The 20,551-nt window shown below is 36.6% G+C and overlaps 1 protein-coding gene across 12 annotated transcripts in view; it reads right to left on the minus strand.

Annotated features, from left to right (window-relative positions):
- Positions 1-509: 509 nt before the first annotated feature.
- Positions 510-20,551, minus strand: part of Firrm (FIGNL1 interacting regulator of recombination and mitosis) — a 44,112-nt gene continuing 24,070 nt past the window's right edge. For 9 of the 12 annotated variants that reach the window (XM_050158409.1, XM_050158411.1, XM_050158415.1 and 6 more), the window contains 12 exons: positions 19,463-19,649; positions 18,356-18,438; positions 17,719-17,770; positions 16,091-16,180; positions 12,650-12,835; positions 10,012-10,134; positions 8,124-8,219; positions 6,024-6,137; positions 4,367-4,471; positions 3,651-3,731; positions 1,662-1,766; positions 510-718 (listed from right to left, as the gene is read on the minus strand). In XM_050158409.1, the coding sequence (XP_050014366.1) occupies positions 518-718; positions 1,662-1,766; positions 3,651-3,731; positions 4,367-4,471; positions 6,024-6,137; positions 8,124-8,219; positions 10,012-10,134; positions 12,650-12,835; positions 16,091-16,180; positions 17,719-17,770; positions 18,356-18,438; positions 19,463-19,649 (1,423 nt within the window). In that variant the 3' untranslated portion in view covers positions 510-517. Of the gene's footprint in view, positions 719-1,661; positions 2,425-3,650; positions 3,732-4,366; positions 4,472-6,023; positions 6,138-8,123; positions 8,220-10,011; positions 10,135-12,649; positions 12,836-16,022; positions 16,181-17,718; positions 17,771-18,355; positions 18,439-19,462; positions 19,650-20,551 lie in introns of those variants that run through there. The other 3 variants (XR_007594666.1, XM_050158419.1, XR_007594667.1) reach the window with 3 other exon arrangements.

The raw sequence follows: 20,551 nt of genomic DNA on the forward strand, positions 1-20,551 counted from the left end.
GTGCGTGGCAGAAGGCTCTCGGTTCCAGATTCTAGGAAGAGCCTGTGTGCACTTGATCGAGGCCAGTTCCATAAAAAGTAAGTAGCTAAAGTGCTTTTTCCAGGAAAATTCTGGAAATAAAATAAAAAAATTCAAGCCAGTAAGCTTAATTTTGTGCCATTCCTTTAAAAGAGTAAGCTCTACTATGAAAAAAAAAGTCTAGCTGGAAATTCTAACTTCAGACTGCTAAGGTTCCTTAAGCAGCTTATTTATTTGTTTACAGTTTATCATCTGAGTAAAAGAAAGGTCCCTCCTCTGGACCTACCTGGGCAGTTATTGTTTCACGTGTATTACACTATACCAAAGTTCTCAATGAGAAACATCCCCCATCTTGTTCTGTGTCAAATAAAGACTATTTTCACATTTATAAAAGCTTTTATATGTGCAATGAAAATGTACAAACATAATTTACATTCATAATTTCATTTACAAAATATCTAGGCAAGGCGTTGATGGTTGATGAAGAATCAGAGTCCATTCATATGTTACCCTCAGGTATACAGCATTTTAGCTTCTCAATCTTCTCTTTTAGTGCCTCCAGTTCCACTGGCAGCCAGGTTGGAGCAGGGGCCTGTTGGAGTAACCACTCAGTTGTGTCCAAAGCCCCTACTGCTGCTTGAAAGGCTGACCTATACTCTTCTTCAAAGGGGAACTCATGCCGGGCTCTTTTTGTACAAGGCTGAGAAATAAGGAAAGCATAAAAAAAGTAATGCTGTAATGCTCATTCTGAAAACAATTTAAGAGAAATTTGAGAGAATCTGCAGTCATGGGATCCCAAAGTGCCCCTTCCCCATCTCTAATCATATTTCATCCTAATCACAAGTGGCAGCCAAGGAGAACCCTCCTATGCTAGGGTCCCCCACTGACAAATGCTGTCTTGCCCAACAACTATCACTAAGTATTCTTTTAAAACACCATTAAGAGAAATAAAATGTTATTTCCCAAATACTAAGTTTGTAAATGATGAGAACCACAGGCTCAAAACATCTTGCACAGGGAGGGGGAAGAGGGACTGAGACCCATACATATTTAATCATCAGCTTTCCAAAGGGGTGTCACAATTGAAACTCACAGGGCTTATGAGTATAACTGGTTTATATTGAACTTTATATACTTCAGGCTTACAGCTACATCTTAAAAGAAAAAACAAAAATTACTATTGCCTAAAATCCCAAACTATAATTGTACTTAGGTTAAAAACACAATTTTGAATGTACGTAGTAGTGTCCAAGTTCTTCCAATTAATAGGTACATGTGATAATTAGAGAAAAGTGATTGAGGCTGGCTGGATGAGGAGACAAGAGATGAATTAAACATGCTGATTGGTATCTATGGGTCAGAAAATAACATTTATGTCATCATTGATACAATATGTAACTTCTAATAATAAAGAGTATATTTGTTAAAATGTTTTACAACTATTTTTTTGTAGTTCTTGTCTGTTGATAACATTTCAGGAAAGATGTATGGTTTTGTTTTTGATGTGCTTTTGACCATAAAATGGGAATTTTATATGTTTAGACTTTGATATTCAACATGAGGACAAGAATCAAACTAGTTTATCAATAATGAGCAAAGACGTTCCATTGTTACTATTAGCCATACTGAAAAGCAGTCCATACCTGTAAAGCCAACCCATCTGCTTCCTCTATAGTGGGTTCCAAGAAAGCAACTTTCTGTTTCACATGATCCACTCTGGCAACTTCAGTTTCATCTACAAATCCTGTCTGTCAAAGATCATCAAAAATCACTGACAAATTAGCATTCTCTACTAGATACCAAGGGATATGAGATTTAGAAAAGGAAACCAACTAGTTTATGTATGTGTCTGTAAATGATGAGTACTAAACCATTCTGGCTTGACCTGTGACCAGGCAAATTCTAGGTTAGGTAGACTCACCTTTAGTGCAATCTGAATACAATCCCCTTAGAGCAGTGGTTCTCAATCTTTTTAATGCTGCGACCCTGTAATACCTCATGTTGTGGTGACTATTTCACTGCTACTTCGTTGACTGTAATTCTGCTACTGTTATTAGTCATAATATAAATATTAGTCATAATATAAATATCTGACATGCAGGATATGTGATATGTGACCCCATGCTGCAAAGGTTTTGACTATTAGGTTAAGGACCAGAGTGTTCTAAGTGCCTTAGAACATTTTTCACTCCAGAATTAAGTATTATCTCTCCAAGAAAAATAAGTATGTTACACATTCAACTTACTGTACAGGGTGTGGTGCTGGCAAAACAATTACTTACACAGGCACTTAAGCCAGGCAGTGGTGGCGCATGCCTTTAATCCCAGCACTCAGGAGGCAGAGGCAGACCTGGTCTACAAGAGCTAGTTCCAGGACAAGATCCAAAAGCAACAGAGAAACCCTGTCTTGAAAAAAATCAAAAACACAAAACAAAAAAAAACACCACATGTACTTAAAGTTCAGCCCAGATAACAACTGTAGCACATCTATTTATAATGTTTAGTACCAACTCATAAGTAATTTATAAAATACATAGAACCTAGTTAAATATGTGCTAAAGTATAATTTATACTTCCTGGTATTCTAAGTCTGGTTTGACAGGTCTTAATATTTCAATTATTCCCTTACATCGTAACGCCAGAATATATGCTGGATCCCTATACTTAAAATTTTTGACTGTACTGAACAATTGTAGAAACTAACCACTTTAGACACTCTTAATTCCAGCACTTGGGAGGCAGAGACAGGAGGATCTCTGAGAGCAAACTTAGCTAGGGCTACACAGTGAGATCCTATCTACAAAAATAAAGTCTGTCTCTGTATATTAGAAAAACATACTGATATCATACAAACCATAATACTAGGCCTTATAATCATGAATAGCCAATTATGATCAGCAATGTTAGGGATTCACACTTTTTTATCTTAGTGCCAAAGTAATCAATGCTATTATATCTCAAAACTTTTAGGTACATTGACTTAAAGTGATTTACTTCTCTGATGTACGTTCTTTTGTTTGTATTTTCAAGACAGTTTCTCTGTGTAACAGCTCTAGCTGTCCTGGAACTAGCTCTGTAGACCAGGCTGGCCTCCAACTCACAGAGATCTACCTGCCTCTGCCTTCCGAGTGCTAGGATTAAAGGCGTGCGCCACCACTGCCCACCTAATGGACGCTCTTAACTGATTCATACAAGTTGTGTTTCCCTTTACATTTATACAAAATGCTTCAGAATTCTTTCAAACACTCAGATACTATGGGGATAGGCTCCAAGTATGAACATGAAATTCATACCTGAGGTAATTTTATACAATATTTTTGTAAAATAGTAAATATTACTAAAATGAGTAATTTTATGCATGACATACATTTTCACTACAAGGTATATTTTATGTTTTTGCCTCATATTTGGTGGCTCACAAAGTTTTAGATTTTGAAGTACTCTGGACTAGGGATGTTTACTTAGTATTTTGCACAATGCTAATACAGATAGGCTAAGTAGTAAAGCACTTGTCTAGCATATGCAAAGCTCCGGTTCAAACCCCAGCACCAAGAGGAAGCTAAGGTGATTACAAATAGATAATTTTAAAAATGATAAAAAATAAAACATGGGCTTTATACATAAATAAATACCTTCTCCAGAAAGGCTACAACTTTGTTCTTGATATCTTCAGAACTGAGACACTGTGGAACTAGCTCTTCATGATTTGTTACCTATTAAAAGATGAGTAAACAAGACAGACCACGCATAGTTCAGCAACCTAATAAGTTTTTTAACTACCTTACCTGAAAGCTCATTTTAAAAGGAAGTAGTACCCAAGATTCTTAGAGTTCTACAAAGACTTATGTAATTTTGGCTTCTATATATATGGTGCTGCAAGGTTTAATTACTTATTAAACCTAAGGCGTGACTGCACAGAAATGGGTCAGAGCAGTAGCAATTTCAAAGGAGACCTTCCCCCAGTGCTGCTGAAGGCAGTGTCTGAGTCAGGCAGTTGACTCCAAATGTTTAATCCCTGCTAATCAGAGAACCTTGGGAAAAGTCACTTCATTTCTCTAGGCCTTATAATGAGGTTTTGTAAACATACAAATATCTTCTCAGCAGAAAATTTCACAACTGAGATACATAAGTAGCTCAGTATTTTTAAGTGTTTTAGGATATTAAAAGTATTAAATTATGGGAGCATGGGGACCTTGGGAGATGGTTGAAGGGGAGAGGTAGGGAGGGGAGCAGAGAAAAATGTAGAATTCAATTTAAAAAAAAAATCAATAAAAATATTATTTCCTAAATAAAAATTTAAAAAGAAATACTAAAATATACAGAGGTCAATATGATAAACTGCTCTTACCTCAGCAAACTGAGTAAATGCCTCCAAAGTATGTTGCTCTAGCAGCCAATTCCTGTTGGTTAGCAGTAAAGCAAAGATAGAAGGCAGGTTGGGCAGCACCTTGTCCTACAAGGAGAAACAAACCTTACTGTAGAAAAAAACTTCAATACAGAATACTAGTCTACTTTTGGGACACATTATGTTCTTCTATTCCTTGCTCAAATTCTCCTAATAACTCCCAATTTCCTTTAGAGTGAAACCAAGGGTTTACAATGACCTGCAAAGCTTTGTACTTGTCCTCTATACCCTGCTCAGATCATGGCTTTCTCCTTCCCTTTCATATTCATACTCACTTATCACCTAAGTAAGGGCTCCCTCTTCTTACCCCTCTTCTGCTTTATTTTCTCCCATAGCGCTCACCACTCACTACACCACGTGTATCACAACTCTGTTGTCAGCTGCTTCAGAGACTGAGAATGGGGCTACTACACCGCCAGTGGTTAAAGAGTACATGTCTGAAAACATGAAGCCTGGGCTACGTGTTAAGACCTTTCCCAAAAAAAGGATGACAGCTCAAATACAGTTGGTATTTCTGTCAAAAGGAGAAAGGCTGCCACCCTCTATATTTACCTCATGAATCACAAGCTGACATGACAGAAACGGGTGAATTAGTGTCATTTTCTTGTGAATAAGTAAAAGAAATCTTTTTAGAATTCAACTTCATTTCAAGGATTTTTATTCATGTGTACTGAAATACAGCCCATCTTTGACTGTGAAAAGATTTTCACCAGAGAGCTTTTTACATTCTCCCCTTTGAAGGTAAAACAAAGACAAGAATCTAGAAACCCTGAGATTTTATTTTATTTTAAGTTTTTCAAGACAGGGTTTCTCTGTAGCTTTGGAGCCTGTCCTGGCACTAGCTCTTGGTAGACCAGGCTGGCCTCGAACTCACAGAGATCCGCCTGCCTCTGCTTCTGCCTCCCGAGTGCTGGGATTAAAGGCATGCGCCACCACTGCCCGGCTTACCCTGGGATTTTATTATAACAGTAAAACAAAACTCCTGGCTTAAGAGAATCTAATTTTATAGGTGGTCTTAAAATTTGGTGGTAGTCTTCCCCTAGGTCACTAGAATATAATTTTGGAAGCAAAATACACATTTGTCATCTATACATACTTTACAGTATTATTAAAATACTGTCTCTAAAAAATAAATGCTGTTTCATCAATCTACCCACACAATAACTCATTACCAAATTTCCTCACTAGACACTACTGCCTGTAAAACATGAATGACTTCTTCCTTTAGATAATGGCATATAACAGAATCCATCCCAGAGTACAGTAGGCGACTTGATAAATTATTTGAATGCTAACTCATATTTTTAAAAAGAAAATTACTTAAAAAGTACTCTATTTTGACAATGACCCTTCTTATCAGAAAGTATTTCTTTTTCTATAACTTTGCTAGTATAGGCACAAGATTTTAGCAATCAAAAACCTATACCCAGCATGGTTCACATCATAACCCCAGCACTTAAGAACTGCCTCAGGTTCTAAGCCAGGCTAGGCTACAGTATGAGACCCTGTCTCAAAAACAAACAAAAATCAAAAGCTTAAAATTCCCCTAGTCACTAGAGAGTGTTTTTAGATTTTGCATTTTTGTTAAAGTGTGTCTTACCTGGATAGCCGAAGGTATAAAAAGTCTGCTCAGAGAAGATACAAAATCCAGCACTGCCAGACAGACATGGTCGGGAGGCTCCAATTTTAGTAGTGAGGTCAGTAAAGTTACTACCTGAAGAGGTAAGAACAAAAGAGCAGTTGTAAGTAGAGCTGCTTGCTACCAAGGTGTGGTTGTATGGGGAAGGGAAAGAAGACAAAATTGGGAGCAGCTAGTCTGCAAAGCCTCAATTGTGGAAGCAGAGGGAGAGCATCAGATAAAAGAGTTGTTAATATTTCTTCTCACCATAATAGTCTCTTGCCTCCAACTCATGTACTTTGCTAATAAGCAATCAGAATTTTGTGGGAAATAGCCGAGTCAGGAGTCCTGGTGCTGTGGTGAACTCTGCATTCATGTAGTACTTTCAAAGGCACTGTCAGCAGCTAGCTATGGGGTTACAGAACACTGCCTCCATGAACTTAAGGGTGATCCTGTTTCCTTGAAAAAGTAAGACTGTTTTCAAAGACTGATACTGCTGAATTCCTTCTTTGGGCCCCAGCTTACATGACTGGGCATAGGCAAATTTACATTACCATCTGTGTTCCAAAATCTGTGCCAGCTAAGCATTTTACATTTTCAATTCTACTAAAAGAAATTCATTATTTAAAGAAATGATTTGCAAATTTGTTCTATAAAAATTTGGGCTTTAAAAGCGACACATTCTGTGTTGTACATTGTGTTGAATATATGGATAATAATATGTCAAATAACACACAATACTAACATATACTCAACAATCTTTAAAATGAAAAAAGCCATTCATTGCTCTTCGGTTGAAAATAACAAAGTGAATTAAACCAGTGACTTGTTTGGCAGCTCCTAACAATGGAAAGGGGCAAAAGTGAAATCTACAAACTACACAATCCCTATTTGAACACTGCAATTGTACAATTGTAGTCGCTTAAAGCTTTTTAAGACTTAAGTACTTCTTAAAATTGTCATATTTAACTTTTCAACATGAACCTCAGAAATTTCAGTCAGTAAATTCAAACATTACTTCATCCAGTATGTTTTCCCACGTTCTTTATTTGCAATAGTCCACATTACACACACTGTAACTGAATGTAACTAATTAAAGTACTTGTTTACTAAGCCAATTTGTATATACAATTAAACAGAAACAAAGCCTGAAACAAAGCTTTACCACCTACTTTTAGCTCATTTTGTGTTCCATTTCATGATATATGATGACAGGATTCCAGCTCTTCCATACTTTTCCTAAATAACAAGTTATTTCTACTATTTTTTTTTTATGCTTCCTGACCCTGAACTAAAGCTAACAGGATTTGGCAGATCAATTCTGTCCAATATGGACTCATTTCAAAGCTCTCAGTCATTTCAGATAAGAGGAAGGCATTCCCATGTTTTGTTACCTCAGAAGCAGCACCTTAGAGACACTCCAGACAGTAAATCTGCCTATGCCCAGCCAGGTAAGCTGGGGTCCAAAGAAGAAATTCATAGTACCAGTTTTTGAAAGCAATCTCATTTTTTTCAAGGAAACACATGGCAATGTTGCAGTCTCAAAGCTAGCTGTTGGCAGTGAAAGGACAATAAATGCAGAGGTCAGCACACTTGGTTATTTCCTGGGCAGTCTGGCAGGCTGTTTCCTGGATTGTGCCACACAAAATTCTGACTACTAAATAGCAGAGCATAAAGCTTAAAGGTGACTGCGAACTGACAAAGGCTGGGTTAACAGCAAGAACACTAAGAGAAGTGAGAAGGTGACAATCTTGATGAAAACAAGTAAAGCTGACACATTCGGTTTACAAGGAAAGGATCACAAAGGCTGGAGATGGAGCTCAGCTGGTGCAGTGTTTGCCTGGTATGTACAAAGCCCTAGATTCAATTCCCAGCACTGCAAAAAAATCTGATATGGTGCCACATGCTTCTAAAGATAAAGGATGAGAAGTTTAATGGCATCCTCTGCTACAAAATGAGTCTAAGGCCAGTCTGGAAGACAGGTGGAAGGAAGAGGGGAAATGATTAAAGGGCTTACAAGTAAACCAAATAAATCACTGCAGATTCACAATGAGCAAAGAACCAACTGGGTCGCTTTATTACCTGACTTATCAGCTGTGGATCTACAGTTTGGATGAAAAATGTCAGTAGCTGAAGTAAAAGTCTCAATGCTTGTTGAACATAGGGTTGACTTAGTACCTAGAACAAGAAACAAAGTAATTTTGGTGAGAATTTTCAATTACATAATAGAAGAGTTAGTTTTTCATCAACTTGACACATACACAGTTATTTGGGAAGAACCTCAGTTTTTGTCTCTACCACACTACCTGTAGATAGATAAGCTGTAGGGCATTTTCCTGATTATTACTGATAGGGGAGGGCCCAGCTCTCTGTGGGTGGTGTCATCTGGACAGGTGGTCCTGGGTGCTATAACTAGCAAACAATAGGAGCACGTCAGTAAACAATCACTGCTCCAAGGCATCTGCATGAGTTCCTGCCCTGACTCTTCTGGATGGTGGGCTGTAAGATGTAAGACAAAATAACTCCTATCATCCTCAAGTTGCTTTTGGTCATGGTGTTTATCACAGCAGAAAGTCTAACTTAGACACACATGAAAATAGCAGCAATAGTAGTCTACTAAGCATTTATTATATACCAGTTGATATGTGGTTTAGAATTACTACCTCACCTATATACTTACATAAGCTAAGTGGTAGATAATATCCCATTTTAATAAGAAGAAAACATAGGATAAGAAAAATATTTGCTCAAGATCAAGATGGAACTGAGGCACCATCATTCAAATAGATGATTTAAAGGGGTCAAATTACTGTTGTTGGCCACTTAAAAACCTGTATATCCATGGATGTTGGTAAAATTCTACCTCTTCATCGTGTGTATGTCGTACTGCTGTGAAGCCACATCCCAGCACAGGCACCGGAATGACTACTAAGTGCTATGTCCAACTCAGGGCAGCCCACTACTGAAGTGACACAACTGCAGGATGGCCAGGTGACCATAGAAATGGATCATAAACCTGGTCTTTCCGTGGTGGAGCACACAGGAAACCCGAACCCCCAAAATCTATTATCTGCAAAATAATTTCTATTACTTCCCCAAAGTTTTTGTTTTGCTCTCAACTTCCACTGGTTACCAGAGGCACATGCTCAGTTAAAGAAAACATTGTACTTTAAATGTTTAGATCTTTAACATAAGAAACTTAAGTTTACAACCATATGTAGGGAATATGTTCTAGTTTTAGCTTAATAAGCACTTAACTTCCTGGCTCTGTTAGGAAGAGGAATACAAATTAGCTACGACACTTACTAGTCCCTTTCACTAGTAACACACTGTTTTGTCAACCGAATTACTACTAAAAAAAAAAACAAAATCACAAATAGACATCAATCTAACAACAACAAAAAGATGAAACTTAATTTTTAAAAGGATCCAACAAGTTTATAAACACAGATAGATGAACTGTGGTTGCCACTGTGGTAGGGTCTAAGATTACTGGAATAAAATAAACAACAAAAAAACTGCCTGAAAGGGCCTAAGGAGACAGCTCCGTCAGTAAAGTACCTGATGTGTCAAACATGAGGACCTGAGTTCCTGATCCCCAGTTCCCACAAAAAACTGAATGTGGCAGGGCTCATCTGTAATCACAGTGCTTTGGGAGGAACGGGTAACAGACACAGACATATCCCAGGAGCTCTCTGGAGCTCCTGTCTCAAAAAGTAAGGTAAAGTGTAGTCAAGAAAACACCCAAGTCTTCTCTGGTACACACACACCAAAAAACATATGCATACACTCCTTTATCCCCATATGAATATATAACAACGACCTGAAAGAGAATACAATTAGGTGAAATCTAATCACAACTTTTACTTATAACCTCAAGAAATTAGAAAATTTAATCTATAGGGATATTCTAATATTCTCTTGTCAATATTCTATAGTTTTTAAAGAAATGATGAGTAGCTTTCCTTACTTGTTGAATGCTTATAAAAGCCCAAAGCCGACCCACGACTTCAATAACTGTAGTTTGTTGTCTAATATCAAAAGCATCACCAGCAGAATTACATACAGTAAGCAAAGCAGAGAGTGCTGTGTTCTAAAGGGGGAGAAAAGAAGAAAGTTTCAGTTTCCAAATCTAGTTTAAAGGACCAGAGGCCCAATAATAAACACCATGTGAGTTACTTATTAACTGTTCATAAGATCCACAGAGATAAAGCCATTATTCTTTTCAGCTTTTTAAAACATATAAAGTTTTAGTATAATTATAATACTAAGATCAATTTTCCTTGCACATAAAAGCATGTTCTCCTTTTAGATTGAAATGTTCATTTAAAATAGCAACAACATTGACTTTTACTAAGCTTTTGTCCTATTTTTGTTGTTGTTGTCAACTTGATACAAGTGTGAATTATCCGGGAAAAGGAATCCCAATTAAGAAAATGTCTCTATCAGATTACCTGTAAGCAATTGTGTAGGGCATTTTCTTGATTGGCTACTGGTGTGAGAGGGCCCAGTCAACTGGGGGTTATGCCACCCCATGAGCAGGTGGTCTTGACTGTGAATAAGAGCAGGCTGAGTAAGTGATGGGAGTAGGCCAGGAAGTCCTGTTCCTTCAGTTTCTGCCTTGAGTTCTTGCCCTGCTGTCCCTTCATAATGGACTGAGTTGAAATAAACCCTTTCCTCCCCAAGTTGTTGATGGTCATTTTGTTGTCATAGCAATAGAAACCTAACACATGGTGAGCAAGGTTAGCCTAATTTAAAGTACTCATCAATAGAGAGCTACATTATTTTTTTCAACACTGCACCCAGCAATCTGTATAGGTTACTAGATTTTTTTTTTATTATTTCTGTTTTTTACCATGAGATGCTACAGAAACAAATTTTATAAGCAAATGAAATACTTAAGAAATATAGCATCTAGAATTTGAAACAGAAAACAAACTTTTCTAGACTCATTTTTGTTTCTACATACAAATACTCAGATCTCTTTTCTGGCTTATACTAACGTCTGGGATGGTATATATAAGGAAAAGGTCATATTTTAATGTAGTAATCAGTAACACTGACTTGACTCCTATAATTTAATAGCTACAACCCATGTTAAAGTTGCCTTATACCATTTCATTCACGATTAATCTACTTCCTTTACAAGTTTTGCCCATAATTTAAAAGGAGTTAATTTTACAACAGTAGTGTTTTTACCTAATACACCCAAAATATTTTTATTATGTAAGTGTAATACATCTTGAGAGTCTACTGACTATGATGTAGGTGGGTCTTCTATCTATCTGTTGTTTCATTCGTTAATTAATAAAGAAACTGCTTGGCCTGATAGGTCAGAACATAGGTGGGTGGAGTAGACAGAACAGAATGCTGGGAAGAAGGGAAGTGAGGCAGTCGCCATGATTCTCCGACCCGAGGCAGATGTAGGCTAGAATCTTTCCCAGTAAGCCACCACCTCGTGGTTGGTGCTACACATATTACTAGAAATGGATTAATCAAGACATGAGAGTTAGCCAATAAGAGGCTAGAACTAATGGGCCGAGCAGTGTTTAAATGAATACAATTGGTGTGTTATTATTTCGGGTAAAGCTAGCCGGAGGCGGGAAGTGGCCTGCCGCTCCATCACAACATGACTGGGTTTCCTGAGTGATTAGAAACTAGTTCATATTAAATACAAATGAGAAACTTAAATTGACCCACTCATGATTAGCTGTGATAAATAAAGCCACAAAACAAAACTTCTTTGGTTTTATGCAAATGTTTTAAACTATCTTAATAATTGTGGTCAACTGCCATTTTACAAAAGTATAGAAGAACAACTTAGTATGGAAATATATGCCTTCAGCAACTTCTAATCAAAAATTAAAAAGAAAGCTTCCAAGTCCTTGAATATATGCTTTTATCCCTGCTAAGTTTTTTATACTTACCATAACGGTATTTATTATACTGTGCACTGCTTAGCTAGAATATCCATCTACAAGAATAGAAGGGTTTCTTCATTGTTTCCTGTTATATCTATTCCCCCAATGACTAAAACAATTTATTATATAAGAACACTCAAAGTTTATTTATTGAATAAATGAATAATCAAATGAAGACTAAAGTGGAAAATTCAACTGTATATGCTGTGTCTAGTCCACTTTTTATATATCTTCTACTCTTTTTTGTTTTATGAGAAATCAGTTAAAGAGAAAGCTACGTAAAGGCTTAGAGTAGTTTTCTATAAAATGTATGTTGTATTTTGTCAAATAAAACAATCATATCTAAGATGGTCATAATGGTACACACCTGTCATCCAGCACTAAAGAGGCTAAGATCATGAGTTCAAAGCCACCTGGCCTACTCAGTGATGAGATCCTCTCTAAGGGTGAGGGAGTGAATTATATCTGCTTAATCAAGATAGGAATCAAATGCTGTCCTGCTTTCCAAATGTCTCTTACCCAACAGATGAAACCTCCTGCTCAATTTACATTAATCTATAAAATTTTCTCAAAGGTCCTTTTATAATGTATAGATCTAAAAATATTGCTATGTTTTGAAAGAGAGAAGACTAGCGATTACCTAAAACAGTGCTAAGTAAACTGCTGAATTAATCAAAACTATCTCACCAGAGAATCAAGTTCTGCCAGAGTATGACTGCTGCTCAACCAGTCCATGCACTGCACTGTGCATACTCTGATCACGTCGCATGCAGCTTGTTTCCTAAGATCAGCAGATAATGCCTGGAAGGAAATACACTGCCACAGAGGCAAGTTGTCTACTTCTTCTGGAGAAAATCTCTGGATAAATTCCACCTGAAATAAGTTGAGAATGAAATCAGCAACTTCAGATCATTGGATATACAAGAACTGAATAATAACTTAAACACTTATGTCAGGTGTAGTGGTGTATGACACAACTCCAACATTCAGGAGACAGAGTATAGGATCTTTGCAAGTCTGAGGTCGCCCTAGTCTACAAAGTGAATTCCAGGGCAGTCAGGGCCACATACCAAAAGTTTGTCTGAACCAACAAAAAATATTTTAAAATCTGTTTCTTAAATGCACAATAAGATCACTGGGTACCAGATCAACATAACATAAATAAGCACAAAGATTTTTATTGCTACTGTATTTATTTCCAAAATGAAAAATCATGCTTAAATGAAGCATGATATAAAAAACACTAAGTGATAAATAATGCATTTCATTATTATTCACATCAGATATTTTATCTTCTTTCTACTCATTAGATCTGCTATCTTCCAAGTACTCATCACCTTATATAGTTAAGTCAAATTAATATTCCAGATATGGCAAGAATAATCCACCATGTTCCTGGCTTTTATCTTAGCTTACTGCATTTGAGAACATGATATGTTCTGTTTCAAATGGATTAGCTGGCTCTGCTCGGCCTTAGAGGACATACTAAATTAATTTCCCAAAAGGAAGCTATAAAACAAAAAACAACCACAAATAAAGATTGTGATAGGTAAATACAGTCTTCTACTGAGATGGAATCCAAAGCATGTATTGTGTTAAGAGAAATGAGATACTGTTCTTTTAAAATGCAGATGTCAAGAAGATTCAATAAAAATATGAACTAAAAGTTCAAAAGACAGTCCAACTGTTAGATTTTAAAAAATAGTGTATTTAATTGCTAAATTTGTAGAATCTAGTTTAAAAGTATACTAGTATATTTTTAAAGAAATGAGATAGTTCAATTTACAATATTTAAACTTGACAAAATATATGAAAACTTGTCATACATTAAAAACTAAACAAAAATTCCTCCTAAGTCCAAAGCAATACAACTAATTTTGATAGTGCTGGGCTTTTCTATTATATATTTGTATATGAACTCTATTTAATTTGCAGAAAATAAATATCTAACTGACAAAACATGTAGTGGCATTTCATTTATATTTTAATAAATAAAGCTTGCCTGAAGATCAGAAAAGTAAAACAGTCACATTGGTCAGCCTTACAGACCAGGCAGCAATGACACACACCTTTAACCTCAGTAGTCACACTAGCTTGCCATAGAAACCTGGCAGTAGTGACGCACACCCTTTTATCCCAGCACTATAAAACGAGAAAAGACGGCTCTTAGTCTCAGTCTCATTCTGAGGTTTCCTGGAAGCAGGATCACCATTTTCAGACTGAGGTAGAGGTAAAAGCCAGTGGCTGGCTGCTTTGCTTCTCTGGTCTTCAGGTTAAACCCCAATATCTGTCTCTGAGTTTTTATTAACTGTGCATCAAAACAAGCAAGAGACTGGTCACTTGCTGTGACAGAGTCTACAAATAGAAAAAAAGAATACTTCAAGAGCTGAGTATCAAGCCAGGCGGTAGTGGTGCACACCTTTAATCTCAGCACTCGGTAGGCAGAGGCAGTTGGAGCTCTGTGAGTTTGAGGCCAGCCTGGTCTACTGAGTGAGTTCCAGGACAGCCAGGACCGTTTAACAGAGTAACCCTATCTTGAAAATCAAAAAAGAAAAAAAAAAAAAAAAAAAAGAGAGAGCTGAGTGTCATTTATAATAAGCAACTTCAGCAGAAAATTAAAGTGCAACAAGAAAGCCATGATTCGACTGAGAAGCCAATTCAAGAACCATTCTTCCTTATAATAAGGTTAAATGAATCAACATATGTGTCTCCGTTCAAAGAATATATGACATATAATTATGTCCTACACAATAAAAATGTTTTTAAAAGGTGTTACCAAAACTGATCACTTCAGAGTTCAAGACTCTAAGCTAAGGTTCAAACATCACTTTAAAGCTACTAGGGCTAACAGTTCAAACAAGAAGAGTGACATGTAAGAAAACACTGTGCAGAAAATTTAGATTCCTCCTTAAAACTAAGAAGGGCTTAAAATGAAAATGTAGTAAATTTCACCTTACCTAAAAATACTAGTACAATGTGATGGTTACCTTTAATTGCAACTTGACACAATCTAGAATTAGCTGGGCAGAGAGTCTCAATATGCAACTGTTTACACTAGGTTTGCCTGTAGGGGTTACCTTAATTAAGTTATCCAGCCTACTATGGAAGGGAGTCCTGAACTGTGAGAAAAGTGGAAAAATTCAACAAGGCACAAACAAAAGAGCATGGGTACATTCGTTTCTCTCTTCTTGACTGTGGGTGTGATGAATTTCCTGCCTTGACCTCCCTGCAATGATGAACTTTTAAACCTGGAATTTCAACCAAATCAATGTTCTCTTCCTTAAAGTTGCTTTTGGTCGGTGTTTGTTATCACAGCAATAGAAAACTGTAACACACAATTATTAGTATGTCTAAATAAGGGACATTCCTTTTTCCTCAATCAGGAAACAACTAAAGTAAGAGTACTGAGTTATAATACACATTCAACTGTTATTCCTATGGAAAGAGAAACACATCTTAGCATGTGTCAGCTTTCAGTAAAACACATTCATTCTGATGTGTGTTAATGCTGCATCACTAATATAATCAGGATTCAAGCCAAGACCAAAGGCTTTACAGGCAAATTTCTTTCATGTGGATTCCAAGCTCGACTCCTTGTCAGAATCACATTAAGTGCTTAACAACAAAAGCCAATTGCTGAGCCTTATTTACACCCACCACTGCATTTATAGGCCAGAGTCCACAAACTTGTTTTTAAACACAAAGAAAAACCTGCTACAGAAGTTCCAATGATACCCGTCTACAGCTCTTCACAAGGCTACGCAGGCCCATGAGATAAGAAACTCAACCATGGCAAATCTTGTTGACTTCACAGCAGTAAGCAACTGAGGCTAAATACTTGTAATCTTTCCTTAAAAATCAATTTTACTTACTCTGAAAAACTAAGATACATCATCCAAAGCATAATAGAATAAATGGAACAAAGACACAAAGCTATCTCATTGTCCATCTTAAATATATGAAAAGGGAGGGAGTATTCCAGAACAACAGAATCAGATTACATCTGTAACCTGAACTGAAACAGGGACATCAAAATCTACATAGACCTAAAATCAATTACCAAAGCATCAGTGTTAATTTGTGCTCCTCACAGCTGACTAAAGACACTGGCACAGACAATATCCTTGCCTGATGGGGTGGGGCCATGAAGAAAAAGAGACGCTTCAACAGGACTGACAGGTTGGTAAGCTGGATACACTCTCCAGGGCAGGATTTTATCTGGAAAGACAGGAGAGAAAGAAGAGAAGAGTTAAAACAAGAGAGTCGGTTTGTAAGGCACAATTACACCAAAATACTAATGACTCCTTCTGAGAGACTGGACTATAACTAATTTTAAATTTGTTTTTGTTATTTTTAATTCATAGCTATTCTTTAATTTCTTTGCTTCAAAGAAACTTGGTTGCTTTAATAATGAGAAAGGAACTTTTATGTTACACTTAAGGACACAGTAATACAGTAACTATCACTTTAACAATAAGCTAGTATGTTAATGTTATTACTCAAAATAATTTATGTAATTTTAAGGATCTAAGCACATTATATACATTAGTATAGCAAAAGTTGAGTTAGCAATTATAAGGTAATCCTAGCCCTCGGAGGCTGAGGCAAGCACAATTTGAGTTCAAAGCCAGACTAGACTAAGTAAGATATCTCAGTCTAGAGAATAAATAAATACATTACGAGGGCTGGAGAGATGGCACAGCATGAAGAACATGTGGAACTCAGGCTAGGCCACTTACAAACCACCTGTGACTCCAGCTCCCAGGGGTCTGACACTTCTGGCCTCTGTGCACACCTGTATTTACATGACCATACATATAGAGGCACACAGAATCTAAAAAACTAATATCTTTATTACTCAAAAATAATAATTTTAAAAAGTAAGTAACAAAGACTGAAGTTCTGAGACATGTAAAGCATCCCTCTCTTTCGTACAGCATGTGTCAGGCTGTGAGCTACATCCAGAGCTATAAAGTCAGCCATTCAGGTTATGCTACTCATCACTGGAATATAACCATCATTAAAGGTCCATGCAGAAATATATGACTAAGAAGCAAAGGGTAGACGGATTCAGATATGATCATTATCAAAGGCTATGATTAAAAACAGTGACGAGTCATAAGTACTTCATATGGAACACACCTCATAATTAAAATCACCATTAAAGATAAAAAATCGCTAAGTCCATTTATGCTTGTCCTCAGTAAAAACCTCCTTCGTTTTCCTGAGAACAGGATCACAATCACTGAATCCCTTTCACACCATCCTGACTAAACACAGCAACCACAGGAGACCTCAGGTTACAGTGAAGAGGGGGAGATGAGCACTTAGCCATCACCGTCACATTTTCACCTTCACGTTACATTCAATTTTAAACACATTATCAATTGACATAGGCTTTTTTCCCCCTTCTAAAAATGAAAAAATTCTCCACTTTATACAGAGGGATTTTTATTATTTTTTTGTATTCGTATTAGAATTAAATTAGCAATTAATAACAATTAGCATTAAATTTAGCTATTATTTCTCCCATTTTTATTAACATCCAAAAATATCACTCTTTCCAGCACTTTCGAGGCAAAGGCAGGTGAATTTCTGTAAGTTCAAGGCCAGCATGGTCTACAAAGCAAGTTCCAGGAAAGCTTGGGCTATTACACAGAGAAAACCTGTCTCAAAAACAACAAATAACTAAATAAAATCTTATCTCCAAAGAAAACATAGAAAGTAGGTGTTCTAAGTCATTTAATTCTACTTACCAGATGAGCCACTAAGGTGACATGGTGCACACAGAGTTCAGCAGTTCCATATCTAGACATTAAACGAGTTTACAGTTAGGAGAAGAACAAGAACACAGAAAACACCCTGGTGAGAACATGTGAACTATTACAGGTTGAATATCCTTTATCTAAAATGTCTTATATTAAAAGTGTTTCAGATTTTAGAATATTTACATATATGCAATGAGATTTGGGGATGGGCTCAAATCAAAACATTATCTTTTATAATTATATTTATCTTTTATAATTGACTATATACATAACCTAATTTTTATTCAATATTTCTAGTAATCTTGAGCATTAAACTGTTTCAAGGAATGTAACTTTTCACTGTTGGTACCATCAGTGCTCAAAGCTTGGAATTTAAGACATTTTGGATTTCAAATTAGGCATGTTCAAACTGGATACCCATCACCAAGGAACATCATAGTAAACAGATTTGCCTAAACATTCACCTCCTAGTTTAAACATTAAAAAAAGGGCACTTGTTTCCAAACTTAGTATACTGGCATGGAATCTAACCATTAAAAGATTACAGAAGTAGAATTTTTCTATTAACTTAAAACTATGTTGGTCACTACTAACTCAATCCAAACACAGAAAAGGCACTCTTTACCGAGCAAGGAAACACCACACGTCCATCGCTAGCAGCGAGGTGGTCATGTTAGTACTAAGCACTGCATTCAGTAGAGCAGCATCCTAGTGAGAAAACAGAAATGTCAACTTATTCCTTGGCAGATGCTCATGAGATATTAACGTCACATTTCTCACACTAAATCAAAAAGCACTATAAAAATCAAAATAAGAGATCCTCAGCGGGAAACCTCCACAGGCTAGTATCTACAAGAACTATAACGCCATTCCTTTATCTGTGGAGCACCTAACTATATGCTACACATTGTGTTAAGCTGAGGGGGAACAGAAAGCAATCTTACCTATGCTAACTCAGCCTTGTGAGCCACAAAGACCATTCTCTGAAAGCTTTCAAACAATATGACAAGTTTTTCTAAAATATCTTCAACCTTTAAATCTAATTCCATTAAAAATAAAACCACCTAAAAAATACTAATCATTATATATTACTATTCATTTTTTATGAAAGAGTATAGTAGTCTGAACAAAAGATGTTCCCCACAGGCTCAGGTATTGGAACATTTGGACCCAATTCATGACACTGTCAGAAGTGATCAAACTTTCAGGACATGAAGTCTGGAAAAAGTACATCACTGGGAGCAGACACAGAGCGTTTATAGACTTGATTCATTTTCAAAGTGGAGTTTGCTTCCTGTTTATGCTTGAGGTGTGATCTCTCAGCTTCCTATTCTGGTCACCAAATGCTGTGCCTCCTCAATCATTATATGGACTCTCTTTATGGAACGTAAAACCAAAACAAGCTCTCCCTTTTTTAAGTCCTCCTGTTTTTTATCACAGCAATCGAAATGTAACTAGTACATTAGGTAACATCCCCTTCTTGTGTTTCCACTTCTCATAGAATTTTCTTATATCTCCCCACACAAAACACAAAATGTTTTATCAAATGTTTTAGCTAAACAGTACATGTAGTATTATATGATCAAGGACTGCCATTTCTTAAGACACAAATGGAACAAAACAAAATGTTGACTAGGTTGAATTTACCACAGTCAGTAATTCTCATGTTCTTCTACAAAACAAATACAATGCAAAGTGCAAGCCCCACTTTCCAAGTTTGTAGCGCACTTACCAGCTCAGGGAACAGTGAGGGATGAAAAGAAGCAACAAATGCACACAGATGAACACAGACGTGCTGATATATAGTAACAGACGCCTCGGCTTGCCCTTTACCCTCTACTCCCTGTAAACAAGCAGTCAGAGACAGTTCACCAGAACACCTCTCAAAATTGTAGAAAATGGCTTTGAACAGGGACATCCTGCAAGAAAATTAAGAACATTGAGCACAGCATTAATAGAAGTTAACAATTAGCAGGTAAAATAATGTCATAAACAGGGTTAATTTAGAGAATCAAAATGTCAAAAGATAAAAATCTGTAATAATTGGAAATATATATAAATATATAGATATAAAAAATAAAACATTATTTACTGCCAGAAAAAAAAAATCTTTAAGGAATTTCCTGAACAAAGCTTTCTCAAACTGGGCATGTAATTTTAGGACGGAGATGGGAGGACTGTCAAGAGTTCCAAGGCAGTCAGGGCTATACAGCAAGACCCATCTTAAACAAAGAAACAAACTCAATAAAATAAATTTAAAAATCTCTGCCACTTACAATAGTGCCAAGTTATATAAAATCAAACTCAAAGTTTTTTATAAAGCTTAGCTAAATTAAGTATTATTTTAAACATACATGGAAGGATCATTTTAAGATAGAAATAGTTGAAACTTTCATAAAGGTTTCAAGTAAAAAAACTAAAAACAAACAAAAGTCTGTAAGAGACAAAATAAAATGATATAATTAAGTTCATATGTTATGTTACAAATAAAAGAGGGTCTGGATAGGGGAGCAGGGAAGCACATATCTTAGTTAAGGGAGCCACCTTAGGGTTGGCAAGAGACTTGAACCTAGAGGGGCTTCCAGGAGCCCAAGGCGATGTCCCCAGTTAGTCCCTTGGGAAGCTGAGGATAGGGAACCTGAAATGACCCTATCCCATAGCAATACTGACAAATATCTTTCATATCACCATAGAACCTTCATCTGGTGATGGATGGAGATAGAGACAGAGACCCACACTGGAGCACTGGACTGAGCTCCCAAGGTCCCAATGAGGAGCAGATGGAGGGAGAACACGAGCAAGGATGTCAGGACCACGGGGG

Source organism: Alexandromys fortis, unplaced genomic scaffold (assembly GCF_014885135.2).
Source record: "Alexandromys fortis isolate MF-2015 unplaced genomic scaffold, M_Fortis_MF-2015_v1.1 scaffold_97, whole genome shotgun sequence".
In the NCBI taxonomy this organism is placed as follows: domain Eukaryota; kingdom Metazoa; phylum Chordata; class Mammalia; order Rodentia; family Cricetidae; genus Alexandromys; species Alexandromys fortis.